Source organism: Oryx dammah, unplaced genomic scaffold (genome assembly GCF_014754425.2).
Source record: "Oryx dammah isolate SB20612 unplaced genomic scaffold, SCBI_Odam_1.1 HiC_scaffold_21, whole genome shotgun sequence".
Classification (NCBI taxonomy): Eukaryota; Metazoa; Chordata; class Mammalia; order Artiodactyla; family Bovidae; genus Oryx; species Oryx dammah.
Genome location: NW_024070205.1, coordinates 56,967,779 through 56,985,729, shown reverse-complemented (window position 1 = coordinate 56,985,729; position 17,951 = coordinate 56,967,779). Strand labels below are relative to the sequence as shown.

The 17,951-nt window shown below is 39.0% G+C and overlaps 1 protein-coding gene across 1 annotated transcript in view; it reads right to left on the bottom strand.

Annotated features, from left to right (window-relative positions):
- Nucleotides 1–4,506: 4,506 nt before the first annotated feature.
- The window catches only part of EPRS1 (glutamyl-prolyl-tRNA synthetase 1), a 65,866-nt gene continuing 52,421 nt past the window's right edge, over nucleotides 4,507–17,951 (bottom strand). The window contains exons 24-32 of the mRNA XM_040263259.1: nucleotides 17,366–17,445; nucleotides 17,037–17,138; nucleotides 15,844–15,999; nucleotides 15,145–15,342; nucleotides 14,511–14,684; nucleotides 10,961–11,121; nucleotides 8,299–8,377; nucleotides 4,966–5,030; nucleotides 4,507–4,868 (exon numbers count right to left, since the gene is read on the bottom strand). Coding sequence (XP_040119193.1) covers nucleotides 4,718–4,868; nucleotides 4,966–5,030; nucleotides 8,299–8,377; nucleotides 10,961–11,121; nucleotides 14,511–14,684; nucleotides 15,145–15,342; nucleotides 15,844–15,999; nucleotides 17,037–17,138; nucleotides 17,366–17,445 — 1,166 coding nt within the window. The 3' untranslated portion in view covers nucleotides 4,507–4,717. The remainder of the gene's footprint in view (nucleotides 4,869–4,965; nucleotides 5,031–8,298; nucleotides 8,378–10,960; nucleotides 11,122–14,510; nucleotides 14,685–15,144; nucleotides 15,343–15,843; nucleotides 16,000–17,036; nucleotides 17,139–17,365; nucleotides 17,446–17,951) is intronic.

Here is a 17,951-nt window from a genome sequence, read left to right as displayed (position 1 = left end):
ACATTGCAGGCACTCAATTCATTAAAGAAATAAATGGCTAGCACTTTGCAGATGCAGTAAAAGTGACAAAGGGCCAAAGATATGTTTGAAAATAACAGGGCCAGGGCAGCTGCCTCTGCAGATCCCTGATGCCCCCGGCAGCTGTGAGCACCACAGTTATGTTTCGGTTGTTTAGCGGCTGAGTTGAGTCTGACTCTTTGGCAACCCCATGGACTGCAGACCTCTAGGCTCCTCTGTCCACAGAATTTCCCAGGCAAGAATACTGGACTGAGTTGCCATTTCCTTCTTCAGGGGATCTTCCCGACACAGGGATCGAACCTACATCTCCTGCATTGACAACCAGATTCTTCACCGAGCCACCGGAGAAGCCCTTCAGTGTGGGGAAACGAAGATTTTTTCCTTTTATTTTCAGGGCAACAATGGAGAAACAGACACAGAGAATAGACTTATGGACATGGGGAGAGGGGAGAAGGGTGAGATGTATGGAAAGAGTAACGTGGAAACTTACTTTACCATATGTAAAATAGATAGCTAATGGGAATTTGCTGTGTGGCTCAGGAAACCCAAATAGGGGCTCTGTTATCAACCTAGAGGGGTGGGATGGGGAGATAGATGGGAGGGAGGTTCAAAAGGGAGGGGATATATGTATACCTATGGCTGACTCATGTTGAGGTTTGACAGAAAACAGCAAAATTCTGTAAAGCAATTATCCTTCAATAAAAAATAAATAAATGTTTTTGCTTTCCACACACTAAAAGACAATGACTGCAACTTAAATACAAAAGAACTCGACAGTTAAACCCACAGCTTTATACATTTATCTCACTCATGTAACAGTGAAAAATCACCAACTACCAAAAAAATAGGAAAAGTTATATAGTTATATACAGATGACTAATATTTGTAACAAAAACCAGATATAAGTAGGGTGGTATATCCAGACTCTCAAATCATAATGCCTCTTTGCTTGTCTTATGGAATGTTCCACCGCTGCTGACCTCACCACTAGCAGCCAAATGAGTTGCTGTTATTGTCCAATTTTCATGAAGGCTTCTTGTGATTTACTGACATAATTAGGAACTATTCTAAACACACCATCACGGATGAACTAGAGTTTACTAATACAGGATCTACACCAGAAATCACAGGGAGCAGTGCCTACAGTAAATATACCTTGACCTCTTTGTTTTCTTTTTGAAAACCATGATTAGGCACACAATCACTTTCCTGTCAGTCATGTGTCTAGCTAGTGACTGCAGTCTACAAGTAGAAAATAGTGATCGTTTCTAAAAGGATATTGTTTGTAGTCAGGTTGACACACCTTCTTGAAAAGCACCACTGTGCTTAAGATATTTGGAAGAGTTTTGATATTTTAGCTGAACCTCAATTTAAGAAAACAGCCAATTTATCACACATAGATTTGGGGTTAAGGATTCCTTTCCTAATATAACTGCTTTCTGGAGAGTTCCTTTAAGTAGTGAGCATTTCTTTAAAACAGCAAATGTCAAGCTTTTCTGTGATTGGTTTTGCGAATCTGAAGCTTCAAACAATAGCATAGGATCTGCCTGTCTTGTGTCAGAGATGGCCACTGCCTCCAAAACAGCCAGGGGCCACAGAACAAAATGTGGTTACAGTCTTTCATCTACTTTTCAGGCTTTTGTCAGGGACTGGCAAAAACATAAAAATCACTTTGTCCTTCAAAGCAAGGGTCCCCAACCTCCCAGATTTAATGCTTGATGATTGGAGGTGGAGCTGATGTAATAACAAAAAGTGCACAATAAATATAATGCGTTTGAATCATCCTGAAACCATCCCCCATTCCCTGGTCCATGGAAGAATTGTCTTCCACCAGTCCCTGGTGCCAAAAAGGTTGAGGACTGCTGCTTTAAAGAATTTATTAATTTGCAGACAAAAAACAAACTCCTAGGCACCAAGGTAATTACTGTTAACTAGAGCTATATATCCCAGGAGCAACTTCCAAGTAACCTTGCATCACTGTCGTAACTAACACTACCTATTATTATGTGCTCAGTGTTCTGAGCACTTTATGAGGTAGAGTAACTGTGATATAGATATATATATATATAACTTCTCTCCTAATATATATATATATATATATATATAACTTCTCTCCTTCAGCTGAAGGAATAGAAAGTTTACACAGCTACTAAGAGCAGAAAAGCAAGATAGAACATCCTGAACTGCCATATATCAATAATAATTCTGAGTACAACAAAAGTATTGCTCAGACACCTATCTCATTAAGCTAGGCATCTGAAAGCATGTTCTATATAATCTGCTTTCCTATGATACTTTACCACTTAAGGATCGTTTTGCTGTGTTCTTATGCACAGCAGATACTTTGAAAGGCTTTGCATATGTTTTTCCTTCTGCCAGATTCCTCTTCTGTTTATTAAAATTCTACTCACCCTTCAAAGCACAGCTCAAATTTCAAGTCCTTTTTTGGAAACTTTTCCCTTTATATTTATCACCACCAAGTGGGATAACATATTAAATGGAGCAGGGCTCTGAAATAAGGAGAAAAACCAAGTAGACAAGAAATGGGGAATGAAAGGCATTGCAGGCAAAGGGCCAGAAGTGAGAAATAGCATGTGGTTTATAGGGAATCCCAAATGGTTAGGTTGCAAAGGACTCTACTAGACTGGTTGAAAAGGAGACTAGACAGGTAGGCTGAACAGAAAGAGACTACATTTTATTATCCTGTTAGCGATGGTGAACTACAAAAGGATTTTAAGGGGAAAAAAAAAGTCTCAACATACTGTACTTCAGGAAAAAAGAAAAAAACACCAGTGGGAATGTGGAATAGTCTGGCCTGGAGATGAAACTGGAGGCAGCAGAGTGATCAGTGTAAGAGGTAACAGGTGAAAAGGTGACCTCGATCTACGAAAGGAGGGATCCAAGAGACATCAGAGGTAACAGGAATAGGTTTCACAGCCAACTAAGTGTGGCTGATGGGGTGCTGGAGAAGCCAGCCAGGACTCTCAGGGTTCTGGTTTAAATGACGAGGTCCATTTTCATGATGCTAATCTTTCAGGCAGCAAATACTGTATGTAGGAGGAACAGGTCTGGGAGTAGAGTGAAATGAGGTTTTTGAGACAGGTTGATCTGAAATGTTGATCCAACACTCAAGAAAGCCCAACATGCAGTTGGGATGGAGGGCTAAAGCTCAGTCTGGGAGAGAAAACTGTTGGGAGACATCATCCTATTAATGCTACTTGAAACCACAGGATGAGGTGAGGCTTATTAAGGAACAGGAGAGTAACCAGGGACTTCCCTGGCAAACCAGTGGTTAAGACTCCGCCTTCCAAAGCAGGGGATACAGGACAGATCCCTGGTAGGGGAGCAAAGAGCCCACATGCCTCTCAGCCAAAAAACCAAAACACAAAACAGAAACAATATTTTAACAAGTTCAGTAAAGACTAAAAATGGTCCACTTAAAAAAAAAATTCTTAAAAGAAAAAAGAGGGCCAAGTATGGACACAGCACACCGATGTCTTAACAAGCAGGCCAAGGAAAGGAAGCCAATGGAAGACACATGACTAAGAAAAAGACGGACTGTCCTGGTGGCACAGTGGATAGGAATCCGCCTGCCCATGCGGGGGACACGGATGGGTTCTATCCCTGGTCTGGGAAGGTCCCACGTGCTGCAGGGCAACTAAGCCAGTGCATCACAACTTCTGAGCCAGTGCTCTACGGCCCACGAGACACAACTACTGAGCCTGCGTGCGGCAACTACTGAAACCTGCACACTGTAGAGCCACACACCACAACTACTAAAGCCCACGCTCCACAACAGGAATAGCCCCTGCCACGAGAAGCCTGAGCAATGCAACAAAGAACAGCCTCTGCTCACTGCAACGAGAGAAAGCCAGAGCACAGCAACGAAGACCCAGCACAACCAAAGAATAAGAAAGAAAGAAAAGAAAGAAGAGCCAAAAGCAAGAGGGTAAATCGTGAGAGTGATTTTAGTGGAGGGTGGGAAGAGCAATGTTTTCTAGCAGCAGAGCTGAAGCAGTGAGATGTGGTAAGACAAGGAACTAAGAAGTCAGCTTTGGGCAGAAGTGGCAGTGTGACCTCTGTGAGAACAAAAGTGTGTGGGGCAAGGTGGGGGGTGGACGGGTGCAGAAGCAGGGTGAGTGAGTAAAAGCACAAAGTTGGAAGTAGAGGTGAGGAGGGCTTATCACTCTAGTAAATCATGAGTGGTGTTTTAAAGACCCCCACAGTAACCAGAAGAATAAGAGGGATAGAGAAGTTCAAGAGAAATCTCTTTGGGGACATCTGTGGTTGTATTTTACTTTTTAAACAGAAAGATTAAGGGCAATTTTAAATTCCAAGGAGTTACCAAAAGGAAGCACTCCAACACAAAGAAATGGGAAATTGGTGGTGCAAGGTCTGAAACAAGAGGGCTACATGGAGCGGAACGGTTAGAATAACTGTGGCACAGAATTAAGGTATTTCAGAAACAAATGAATACATGAAACAGTATTAGTTCATGATATTTATTATCGGGGCTGGTTACAGAAAAGTCTTTTTTCCACTGTTGATTTAGGCATAAGAATAGGTATTTGTCTCATGTGACTTCCTTTTAGAACTTCTATTTTTAAAAAAATCATAAAACTGTCTCTATCTGGGAAGATTAGTATCAATTCTTTTCTTAAAAAGTGAGGAGGGGTGGAGCTGGGGTCTTGTTTATGCCTCAGTAACTACGACCGAACAAGGTGTAGTACTTGGCAGGGTTCTTTCCACACACACACTTGGCTCCCGGCGGCAGCTCGCAGAGTGGTTTGAAGGGAATGCACAGGCTTTTAGCTCCCATCGACGGAGCACCGGGCTCAAGATCTTGATCCCTGAATTAAAAACAAATAAAAAATCCATTCGTTTATGCCATGCATTTGTATTCTTCAATACCTCATAGGTTTTATCTGTTAAACCTAATTATCTTACCTGGCAGTAGTCTTTTTGATCCAATCTTCACAGTCAATTTCCCCACAGAATGGAATCTGAGCAATCTAATAAGAAAAAAATGTTCAGTATTTACAACTCCTTCTATTCCATAAAAGGAACATGTGAGTTTTGCATTAAACCTGCAAGCAAAAAGGACAGGCTTCCCAGCCCTTTTCAGGCCATGACACCTTGCAAACCTGCTAGAACTTTGCTCAGAGATGCCCGAGATAGGAAAGAAATGTTTTCCACTATCCCAAACGCACACTTCACGTAACATCTGTACATAACAAAGACATCTTTGTAATACACTTAAATGACCAAATAAACTGGCTGCAACCCAGTGCTGAAGAAAAGGAACAAAAAGTGAATTTCAAATCATCCTCATTTCAAATCTGCACTGCCGCCTGCTCTACCTGGCTCCATGGTTATCAGGAGGATGGAGAAGACAAATAGTAAACTGATTTTCAGTGAAAGAAAGTGTGAGTTGCTCAGTCCTGTCCAACTCTTTGTGACCCCATGGACTGTAGCCCACCAGGCTCCTCTGTCTATGGGATTCTCCAGGCAAGAATACTGGAGTGAGTAGCCATTTTCTTCAGGGGATCTTCCTGACCCAGAGATAGAAGCCAGGTCTTCTGCATTGCAAGCAGATTCTTTACTGTCTGAGGCACCAAGGAAGTTCATATAATTAAGTATATTTTATATACAAACAATATAAAGTTAATTATTAGATATATAAATTTATAATGTAAACTCTAAATGTAGAAACTCTGCAATGAAAACAGAAGAAAAACCAAACCTACAGACATAAGAGCTGAACTAACAAAGTTAATTCCCTGTATTGAAACTTTCTAAATCATTAGCATTTACACAAACAAACAGCATGAAAAAACTGAACATTCTTAAAAGTATTATTTAAAATTTATTCTAAAAGACAGAATAGGGGGAAAACCTTAATCAGTCTCTAATTATGCAATGATATAAATACTAACCCAATTACAAAAATTGTAATAATAAATTTAGTTTCTTTGAAATTTTATTTTTGTTAATGTACAACACAAAGATATATTTTTTATAATATTAACAAATTTTACAGTAGTCTGATTTCTTTGCACTAAGGAAAAAAATCACTAAGACTTGAAAAGGTATTTCTAAAAAACATTTGTTTAATTTAAAATGGTAAAGCATGTAAACAAATTCAACCAAACTTGTTATTAGATGTATTTGGACTCATAAATGATAATTTTGTGAAAAACAAAAACCAAAAGATTCAATTCTTTTTAGCCTCAAAGCTTTTGATAAGATCTGAAATTTCTTATTATTTATGCACATAATTCATTAATGTGAAAGGAGAATTTTAGGTGATTTATTCAGCCATAGAAAGGTTTTTACCTTTTTATCTTTCATTTTTCTACATCTATATTTTAAAAAGACAAAATCTTTTGCAATATATAGTTTCTTGAACTCTTCAGCAGAAATGTTACTGATGAGAAACAGTAATGTACTAATAGAAATAATGATCAACAGATTAATGATATATTTATGTCAACAGTAACAAGTATATGTTACATATAAATGACATCTATTTTTCATTCAATTAAGACCACCTCCTTGGAAAAATTTACTAAAATCAAGTCCTATAAATCAGATATATTAAAAAATTTTTTCTCATTTATACCAACAAGGAAGGGTAGAAAATCAAACTCTCACTTACATTCAAGTTCCAAAGATCCCTTCCTCCTTCTCCCCTCCCAGTAAATCCAATTTTGTTTACCACAGCTTCAAAGCTTGCTTGACAGTCAGTCAACATAGCTAAGCTGACCAACAAAAGGTGAGATGGGAGCTGAAACTGACTACTGAATACAAGAAACAACAGTTGTTTTGGTCTCTATGTGATCTTTGGACACACAACCAAAATACTGTATTCTGGCTTAGGACAGATGTTGAAATCTCTCCAACAGCTTATCTAATATTAGAATATGATTCTACTAATATCTGCTGAGATTCATTTCTTTGAAAGCAATGGATTAACTGATAAGTTACTATATTGATTTATTAACTCTTATGCAATGTCTTTAATAGACTTTACTGTAAGAATGACTACCATATTTCTATAATAAAGGAAATCATAAAATTCAATACTTTATGGAACAAAAAAATTAGAAAAAGTAAATAAATCACAGTGGAAGAAAAAATATACACAGTGTCCATTCTCAGGCAAAAAAGCTAGAAGAAACAGAAATCTGAAATATGTAGTTTGAAGTCAAGTGACAAATGATGGAAATCAGAAAGGTGGAAGATTACCAAGGCAACCAAGAATAATAGAAGGCTAAATAGAATAATAGATATAGAATTATAGATCAGAAGGGGATTTTGATACTATTTTGTACTTATTTTTCATTTTAGTGAACTGACAGACATATTAAAGAGGTTAATGATCACGAATTAAAATCAACTAAACAACTAAAATCTTGTCTTATACCCTCAGGATGAATTTTTTAAAAAGATACAGAGAAAAAGTACATTAAGCTGAATCAGAAGAGAGACCCAAATTCTAATACTAGGCCTGCTGTTGTATGGCTTGGGGTAATTCATTTAGACTCTGGCCCATGGCTTTCTCATTTATAATCTGGGGACACAGAACAGGCTGTATAAGTAAACATGTATACCAGAATACTAAAGTTCATAAGTGATTCATTCCAGTAATTAATTTTACAAACTGAAACCTCTTCTTTATGAAAATTAAGTTTTCGATGGGAACATCTGCATATACAGAGCACACAAAACTGATAAAATCTTAAAGAGCCATTAGGAAAACCCGTGCAGTTTTACAGAATCCAGTAGTACCCACTCATTCTCAAAAACAAGCTTAGAAATGAGTAATATTTTTCACTTATTATTCAGAAAGATCAATCAATTAAGATCTGGGTAAGTATATACACTGAGAGATCAGAAACAGGCATTCCTTATTTTAGGAGTTTTCCCATTACATTTCTAAAACTAAAACAATGTTTACTTTAGGAACTTAAGCTGAGAAAACAAAATGAAATTTTTCAATAATGAAAATATTAGGGGTCATACAGAATGAAACTCATTCAATGAGCCTAATGAACACGAGAGAAAGCTTTTATAAAATCAGTTCACAGTGTTATCCAAAAATGACAGAATATTTTACTGTTGCAGGAAAGTCAATGGAAAACAGAGGCTGAATAATACATAAACCTTTTATGTGACAGGCTTTGAAAAAGGGATTAACATGATACATAAATTCAATGAGTCTTAAAATACCACTCACTGAAATATGTTCATATTAAAAAATTTTCAGAATTCTCTTACCTTCCCAGAATCGAGCTCCTTCTGGAAGTCCTCCATTGTATTAGCCACAACCATATGAGTCTTAAGGTCTTCAGAAGCCCTATCAAGTAATTGGAATACATATTTGTTCTTACTAATAAACTAAAGCACACGTTAGGTCAGCTGTGTCCCACTCTCTGCAACCCCATGGATGGTAGCCTGCCAGGCTCCTCTGACCATGGGATTTTCCAGGCAAGAATACTGGAGTGGGTTGCCATTTCCTCCTCCAGGGGATCTTCCCGACCCAGGGATCAAACCTGCATCTCCTGCGTCTCCTGCACTGTCAGGCAGATTCTTTACCACTGAGCCACAGGCTACCCAGAATTAGAAGCGAATACATATTTTTTCTTACTAATATGACAAAGTTTTTTTAATGGCATAATTTAATGAAAGAATAACAACTTGGAATTGAGAAGAATTCAACATGAACTTCAATTTTGTCTCCAGCAGTGACATTCAGTGAACTTCATCACTAGTTATTAGTTAGCTCATCATTGCATTATTGGAAACGTTAAAAAATTTGCCAAGCACACACATGTAACAATTACTTTCATCATAATCATTAAATATCTGCTGATCAATATTCTAACTCCTGGCTTTACCACTTATTACCTACCAGAGTCTAGGTTATTACTTAAACTTCTCTGGTCTTACTTTTCCCTTCTACAAAATTGGACAAATACTCATCTAACCACCATATCAAATTGTTGTAAGAATCAAACACAAAGGCATGAAAATGTTTAAAAAAGGAAAAAACACATAAATATACATTATTCAAGCTATTTTCACATACTCTGTAAGTCTTCTGTAAGAACCTCAGGTTCCACAAATGAAAAAAATATCATTCTCTTCCACACTCACAGTCACACATAACACAAGGAGCACTCAGGGGTGGGACCAATGCAGAGAAGGCATATGTTTCTTTTCTGAACCTCAGGGCTAGACTGTGGGAACCCTGACCATGACTATTTGCTGTCCACCAAATCGGTTTCCCTTTCTTCTGACTTTTTTGCAGTGAGGTGGGTGGGCCCAAGTGACCAAGTTACAGCCAATGAGATACAGAAAGGAATATGCCACTTCCAAGGCTGAAGCCTTAAGGAGGGAAAAAAAAATGCACTATTAATGTAAGCAACTTACATTAATAAATTTACTGAATTAAAATGTCAATACACAGATGTAAAGAACAGACTTTTGGACTCTGTGGGAGAAGGTGAGGGTGGGATGATTTGAGAGAATAGCACTGAAACATGTATATTATCATATGTGAAACAGATTGCCAGTCCAGGTTCGATGCATGAGACAGGGCGGCTCAGGGCTGGTGCACTGGGATGACCCCGAGGGATGGGATGGGGAGGGAGGTTCAGGACTGGGGACACATGTATACCCGTGGCAGAGTCATGTCAGTGTATGGCAAAACCCACCACAATATTATAAAGTAATTAGCCTCCTATTAAAATTTTTTATTGTCAATTTAAAAAGTCCTGTTTTTTTTTAGCCATTAAAGCAGTGTTTTTTCCAACCAGGGGTGTACACCTGGATCACACAGAGCATTTTAACAACACGGATGACCAGAATCTATCTTAAAATTAATAAATCAGAGTCTCCAGGTATAAGGCCCAGGTATTTTTCTGTTCCCAAAGCTCCCAGGAGACTCTCGAAGAGAAGGATCACTGCGCTGAGAGCACTATTCAGGCGACAGCAACAAGGACAGGCAGCTTTCTAATCTTGCGTCTCTGACAGTATCTCCTGCTCAGAGTTCAGATGAACTTCACATGGATAATGCATTTGTTGGCCAAATAAATCCATGAAAGTCATCCTCAAGAGATATATTATCATTCGCCTTTTAAGGCAAGCCAGTCAACAAAAGCAAGTTCACTTGCCTACCATCACATAAAAGCACCAAAGCCAAGGATAAAACTGATTCACTCCTTATGTGCAAGATTTACTGAAGATGAACATGAATCAGACACAGGTATTAGAGGATAAACGAGGAAGGTACAGGCAAGGGCCCCCACCCCAAACTGAGCCTCTATCCCCAGTGGCCACAGGTCTTCCTCTCTGCTTCAGGTGGACAGGAAAGAAAATAAGGTGCCACCCATAAGCCACCCATCTTCTAGTGTCTCTGCCTTGAGATCTGTGATTCTAAAAGTTCCCTCTCCAGAGGTCAGGGCAGCCTCAAGCCTTCCCATCACCCAACCCCCTTCAGGAGGTTCTTAGCCTGGGTGACATATTATCACCACCAGAGGGCGTTTAATACTCAAGGTGCCAGGCCCTCTAGGCCAGTTAAATTAACCTCTCAGGGAGGGTCCCAGGCACAGGTATTTTTTGAAAAGCTCCCCAGGAGCTGCTAATGTGTACCCAACAAGTGAGAATCAGTGCTTCTGCCCCTCAAATCTGATGTATCATAAAAGCCTGGATTTAAAATGAACCCAAATCAGTCAAAGGGACAGTCCATCACTCCAAACCCAATAGGGAGCAGAAAGCATATAGAAAATAATCACAATACAAGTCAAAAAACCAAACAGAAAGGCCAATTAAGAACCATGGGAGTTCCCATGGGGGCAATCACGGATTCCTTGGTTGAGATCTCAAAGGCTGAGCACAATGAGAAGACGGGAGACACAAGCAACTCTAAGGAACTGACCGGGTAAAGAGGTTAATGTGGATGTCTTCCAAAATAGCATGAAGCTTCGTCTCAGCCTCATTTTCAGCAATTGTCAGCTTTTCTCCAGTGTCTCGTCTGACAGCTACAAACTGGCAGTTCTTCATATCACGTGGCCCAACTTCGAGTCTAATCGGGACTCCCTAGAAAACAAAAAAGCAGTGAAAAATGACACATGCCCGTCTCCAACTGAATAAACAGACTGATTTCATGGCTTTACCTGCTATAAGTCATAAGCATCCGGAATACAAAGACAGATGCAAACCGTTTTAAAGAGAAGGTAATGTTCCTGATATACTTCAGAAACCTATTCCAATGAGAAGGCATAAACCTAAGGAAAGAGGGTACTGCCCGAGAGGCTCTGAGCTGGGAAAGAGTTTAACGGGGAAACATGAGGGCAGCTGTCCAGCTCACTGTTCCTAACTTCTCTCACAGAAGAGCACACATGGAAAATCACACCTGCATGGCACACGGGGGTAAACAGAGTAGGCTCCTTGGCACATCCTGGACTCATTCATGGCACATGGTGTGCTTTGGTGAGAAGGCCCTGGCTCTGGCTGCTCTACCTTGAGCATCAGAATTACTGAAGGACTTGTCAAAGCACATACTGCTGGGCTCCGCCACCTGAGTTTCTGATCACCGTAGGTCCAGTGATGTGGCCCGAGAATTTGTAATCCTATCAAGTTCTAAGATGGTAAAGAATCCATCTGCAATACAGGAGACATGGGTTCTATCCCTGGGTTGAGAAGATCCCCTGGAGAAGGGAACTGGCTACCCACTCCAGTATTCTTGCCTGGAGAATTCCATGGACAGAGGAGCCTGGCGGGCTACAGTCCATGGGAGCACAAAGAGTTGGACACGCCTGAGTGACTTCTCCCTTCCCTTTCACCAAGTTCTCCCGTGATGCTGAACTGCTGGTCCTGGGACTGCACTCTGAGAACCACTCCCCAGGAGCCCAAGGTTTTTACAAAGGAGTTTAAGGAGCATATGCCAGTTTAAGCCTTGTGGATGTTCAATCCTTGTGAATCCACATAATGAGTTTGCTCTGAGTGGATTAAGGCTTAAGAGAGAACCCACTTTTAGGGGCTAGAAACTTCCTGACAAATAAAACTTTAACACGTTTTTCTTTTTTGAGTGAATGATCCTCTATAATTGTTCTGAATTTAAATTAGGAGTCTGTCTACACAGTTCAGCTGATCAGTCATCCCCCAAACCAAAGCCAAAGAAAAAAATGTAAATGTTACTCTAGAAAAAAAAGATTTACCCCCTAGAGAAGACTTACTTTATAAAATAACAACACTCTGGTACAAAACACTGTATACTTTCACATTATTTTATTGTTTCCCTTTATTCATCCAATGTATATATGCATTCATGGACCAGATCCTTGTCTAACTCAACGATACTAGGCCATGCCGTGTGGGGCCACCCAAGACGGGTCACGGTGGAGAGGTCTGACAGAATGCGGTCCACTGGAGAAGGGAATGGCAAACCACTTCAGTATTCTTGCCTTGAGAACCCCATGAACAGTTGGCTTAAAGCTCAACATTCAGAAAACTAAGATCATGGCATCTGGTCCCATCACTTCATGGCAAATAGATGGGGAAACAGTGGAAACAGTGAGAGACTTTATTTTTGGGGGTTCCAAAATCACTGCGAATGGTGACTGCAGCCATGAAATTAAAAGACATTTACTCCTTGGAAGGAAGATTATGACCAAACTAGACAGCATATTATGAAGCAGAGACATTACTTTGCCGACAAAGGTCCGTCTAATCAAGGCTATGGTTTTTCCAGTGGTCATGTATGGATGTGAGAGTTGGACTATAAAGAAAGCTGAGTGCCGAAGAATTGATGCTTTTGAACGGTGGTGTTGGAGAAGACTCTTGAGAGTCCCTTGGACTGCAAGGATATCCAACCAGTCCATCCTAAAGGAGATCAGTCCTGGGTGTTCACTGGAGGGTCTGATGTTGAAGCTGAAACTCCAATACTTTGGCCACCTGATGCGAAGGGCTGACTCATTTGAAAAGACCCTGATGCTGGGAAAGATTGAGGGCAGGAGGAGAAAGGGATGACAGAGGATGAGATGGTTGGATGGCATCACCAACTCAATGGACATGAGTTTGGGTGGACTCAGGGAGTTGGTGTTGGACAGGGAGGTTTGGCCTGCTGCAGTTCATGGGGTCACAAAGAGTCGGACACGACTGAGAGACTGAACTGAACTGAACTGATACATGCATTAAGAAATATTGTTAAGTGCAGTGAGATTTAAAAAGATGAATAAGAAAGAGATCCTGTCCTCAAAGCTTCATGTTCTGCAGGGTAATTAAGGCAGGCATACAAATAATAAAAATCAGTGCAGAAAATCAGAAAATCAAAAGTGGGAGACTACCCTCAGCAGGAAGAGAGAAGAAAAGTTACTGGAGAAGGCAAAAGTTAATGAGTAATCATCAAAACAGAAGAACATTCTATAAAATAACTGATCTATATTTACAAAAATGTAAATGCCATGGATGACAATGAAAGGCTGAGGAACTACTCCTGATTAGAAGAAACTAAAAAGACATGACAAGAAAAATGCACTAAGACTACATCCTCTCCTGGGCAAGAGAGAGCTGGGACAGACCAGAGGAAGTCAAAGGAGAGGCCCACAAGCGTGGATGACTATTTTTTACCTTTCAGTCCAGTTAGTAGCAAAGGAGAAATTTCTTTTTGGTACCTTGGGCAAGTACAAATGGGTTTAAACAAGGTTTTACTGAAATCACACACTTGCTATTTCCAAGTAAGTAAAAAAGACTGCAATTAAAGGGAAATTTACACAACTTTAAAGTCTTTATTAAAGGTAGGAGAGTATGTAAAGGAAAAAATATATCACAAAAGGAAAGCAGCATCAATATAACTACTATCCTTCAGCAGAGATTTATCTGAGGGGCCATTTAAAACAAATAAAGAGATAGAGATGAGCAACTTTGGGAACCCAACATGCATTAATACTGAATAACCCCAGTATGGCTAAGATTGCATATTTGAAAGCCTGAACCTGCAACCTCACATCTCTTCCTATCCACTGCCTGTAATGAGTTTATAAATTCTTGATTCCTAACTGCTAGTTCTAACAAGATTTGCTGTTTCATCATTAAGAAAATGTTAAATCCCTGAAGTCTGAAAAATGGAATAAAGAATGCAGATCACCTATTAATGACTGTGCAATAAAAGTTAAATCAAAAACATTAAACAAAAATTTAGACTAGACTTGAACATACAAAGTAAGAATGAACAAACCACTGTGAAACTGTAGTGTGAAATTACTGATTAGCTGCACCAATGACAACTATTAATAGTTGATGTCCATGCACCCTGATTCTGATAGTCTTACTACTGAAATAACTTATTTTATGAATTCTTGATATAAACGTTTTAGTGACAACCATAGGGGGTTTGTTAACCATAAACAAGGTCTTCAAGTTCATTTTTATTCAAACAACTTCCAAATTGGGAGAGTGGGAGTAAAATATGCAAGGGAAGCCTTTACCTTGAGTTCCCAGTGATTGAATTTCCAACCTGGTGAGTAATTATCTCGCAAATCAACTCGAACTCGAATATTGACACTGAGTAACCGCCTTCGATAATCACTGCATTTTGCAAGTAAAGCATCTCTGTCTTCTTCAGAAAGTGCATTTGTGATGCCACAGGGAATAACCACCACCTAGAATCCAGCATGGTATCACAAATTTATAAAAGCAGCATCATACAAAAGCAACGAATTCACAATCACCACCTAGTACTCACAAATCAAAACCTCCTGGTGACTATAAATCTTCACAGAAATCAACTTCTGTGGTCTACACAGAATATCTAGCAATGAGCTGCGTATTGTTTGTCCATGATGAATGTATTTTTGTTTCTCATTTAACCTATTATAAATCATTTCAAAAAATCATTTCTAGAAGTTTTATAAAGCAGGTAGAACATTTTAAAGGGCAGAAAACAGTGACATGAATAACACACATAGTTACACACCCTGAAATCTAGACTGTATTCTGTGTTGTTTCCGTATTAGCAAAATCTACCTGAATGACATTCAGAAAAGCACACTTTGCACTTTTCTTCACTAAATGTGGCTTGAATTTTATAAAAGAGATGATGAGAAGGAACACTTTCCTTACCTGAACACAGGCTACACGGGGCGGCAGCACTAAGCCCACGTTGTCCCCATGAACCATGGTCATCACACCAATAGTTCGAGTTGTCAGGCCCCAGGAGTTCTGATAGGCCAACTGCTTCTCTCCTGCTGTCTTTGGATCTTCAAAAACTATTTCAAACATTTTCGAGAAATTCTGTCCTAAATGATGTGATGTTGCTCCCTAAAATAGAGAAACACATCTTTTAACAACCTATTTTGCCTTTGAAAATAACAACTGTTAAGACCACACACCTTAGCATGGCACTAGATCTGCTTTATCTTCCCTGATTTTTTATGTTAAATGAGTTTTTAAAACATAACTGATACAAAAAAGAGTAAGATTAGTAAAGAAAAAAAAATTCTATCAGAATTAATACAGAAGACAACTATTATACCTCTACTGCTGTGGGCAGAGCCTTTCATAGGAGTAACTTTAATTACAAAGGTTTAAAAAAATATATCCATGATCTGGTAATTCAGGATACAAGCTTGACTTAACTGACATCGGAGATTTGGGGGGAATGGAACAGATTGGCCTGAAATTATAATACGACCTAGAAGCATGTGATATATTGATTTTTTTTTTTAAAGAGTCTACTTCTCTGATGGCAGAAGAAACTTATCAGATTGGCCCATGGCTATGCTTTCAGTCACCTAGGAATCCTTTGTGGCAGTCTGATACCTGGATAGCTCTTCCACTGGCAGATATAAATGCTTCCACTGTAGTGGTGTAATCTCCTCCCGCAAATTTCTCCTTTTCAGTCTTTCTTCCCTTTACAACAGGAATTGCCAGGAGTTCTTCATATACCTGAGCGTATAAGTCAAGTATCTGCAAAACCTGTAACATGTTAAATGTAAAAGTGTTCAAATTTATGCTATATTTATTGGTTATAGATCTATAATAACTATACTATTTAAAACTAACTGTGGTGGGGAAAGCACTTCAAACAACAAAAATCTTTTTTCTTGGAAAGGTTAAAGCAGCCAGTGTGAATTCATTAAGAGAGACAAAGCAGAACTCAAAGAAATGGAGCATTTTTCTAAATTAATTTTTATTGGAGTATAGTTGCAAATGTTGCATTAGCTTCTACTGTACAGCAGAGAGAATTAGCTGTACTATTCCCTCTTTTTCCTTCCCATTTAGATCACCACAGAGCACTGAATAAGGTCCCCTGAGATATACAGTAGGTTCTCGTTAGTTATGTTTTAGAATAATTTTTAATGTACATAAATTTAGAATATAAGAGAAAAATGAGTGCTTATGAAAGATACACAGTAACCTGGGTGAAGACATCCTGAAGAATAATTAATTTCACCCATGATATTATAATTTCTTCTATACACTGAAGCCCAAAACTATTTTCATCTGAAAATTTAAAGCAGTACATTTTCTAATAAAATTTCAGTAAGCAGTTCCTTAAGTTCATGCTCAGATAGTAAAGAATCTGCCTGCAATGCAGAAGATCCAGGTTCAGTCCCCGGATCAGAAAGATTCCTCTGGAGAAGGGAATGGCAACCCACTCCAATATTCTTGCCACGAGAATACCATGGACAGAGGAGCCTGGTGAGCTACAGTCCATGGGGTCGCATAGAGTCAGACGTGACTGAGCAACGAACATTAACACATTTGAATTAACCTGTTTTTAACTTTAAGAGATGATAGGTAAATTTTAAGGAACAAAACAATTTATACCAGAAAGCTGTCTTATAATGTCACTTCGAGATCAGACCAAATTTCAACTTAGTTATTTACTGAATGATTACTACTACGTAGACAGCACTGCATTACTCACAGCTGGGGGCGGGCAGCCGGGGGGAATGCATAGTCTGGACAAAGAATTAGAACAGAATTAATATGGAACACAACTGTTATACCTCTTCTGCTGCCTCTTCAAATGTAGCAAAGGCACTGTGCCCTTCCTGCCAGAGGAATTCACGAGTACGTAAGAAAGGCTGAGGGTGCTTGAACTCCCAACGCTGGAAGAGGCAAGAACACAGTTTGATCATTAGAGCTTTTCAATTTTTAGTGATAACTTTATGTGGTAAGCAATCAGAAATCCTAATTGTCATCCAAAATATCAATATTTCAAAAATGCTTTCATATTCCTAATCCTTTGAATATAAAAGCAAGAAAAAAAATGTGTTTTTTTTTTTTTAATGGCTAAGAAGAAGAATGAAGAATTGTAAGATGGGAGTGCACCTACCACCACGTTGCACCACTGGTTGAGCTTTATGGGCAGGTCTCTGTGGGACTGCACCCACTTCGCATATGCAGGATACATTACTGAAAAGACACAGGGAAGCATGGGCAGTTAGTCATTCCCCTTGAAGGCTGGTACCATTAAACCAGCAACTAAATAATAGGAACTAAAGCGCTGTATTTGTGCCAGTGAGTGAACAGTATTGTAGTTCATAAAATGGATTAGTCAAGGAAAAACCTGACCGTATTTTATGTTCTTCACAATGAGATTTACATTTGACAACTTCTCAGTGTTTTGTTTATGAAGACACTAAGTGAACATCTTACAGTATATACTATGTTCTATATTAAGTTCTTTGCATTCATTACACTGTTCAATCCTCACATTCAACCCACAAAATAAATATCATCTCAATGAAAATGTGGAAGCTGAGCTTAGAGAAGTTAAATAACCTGCTAAATGCAGCAGCTCTCAAACTTTACATTAAATCTATCTGCTTCAGAGTCTGAAAGCTCTTGCCATGAACTGATAATTTAAGTGAAGACACTTGTCTTATCATAGCCTATTCAGGATTATCTACAATTAGTAA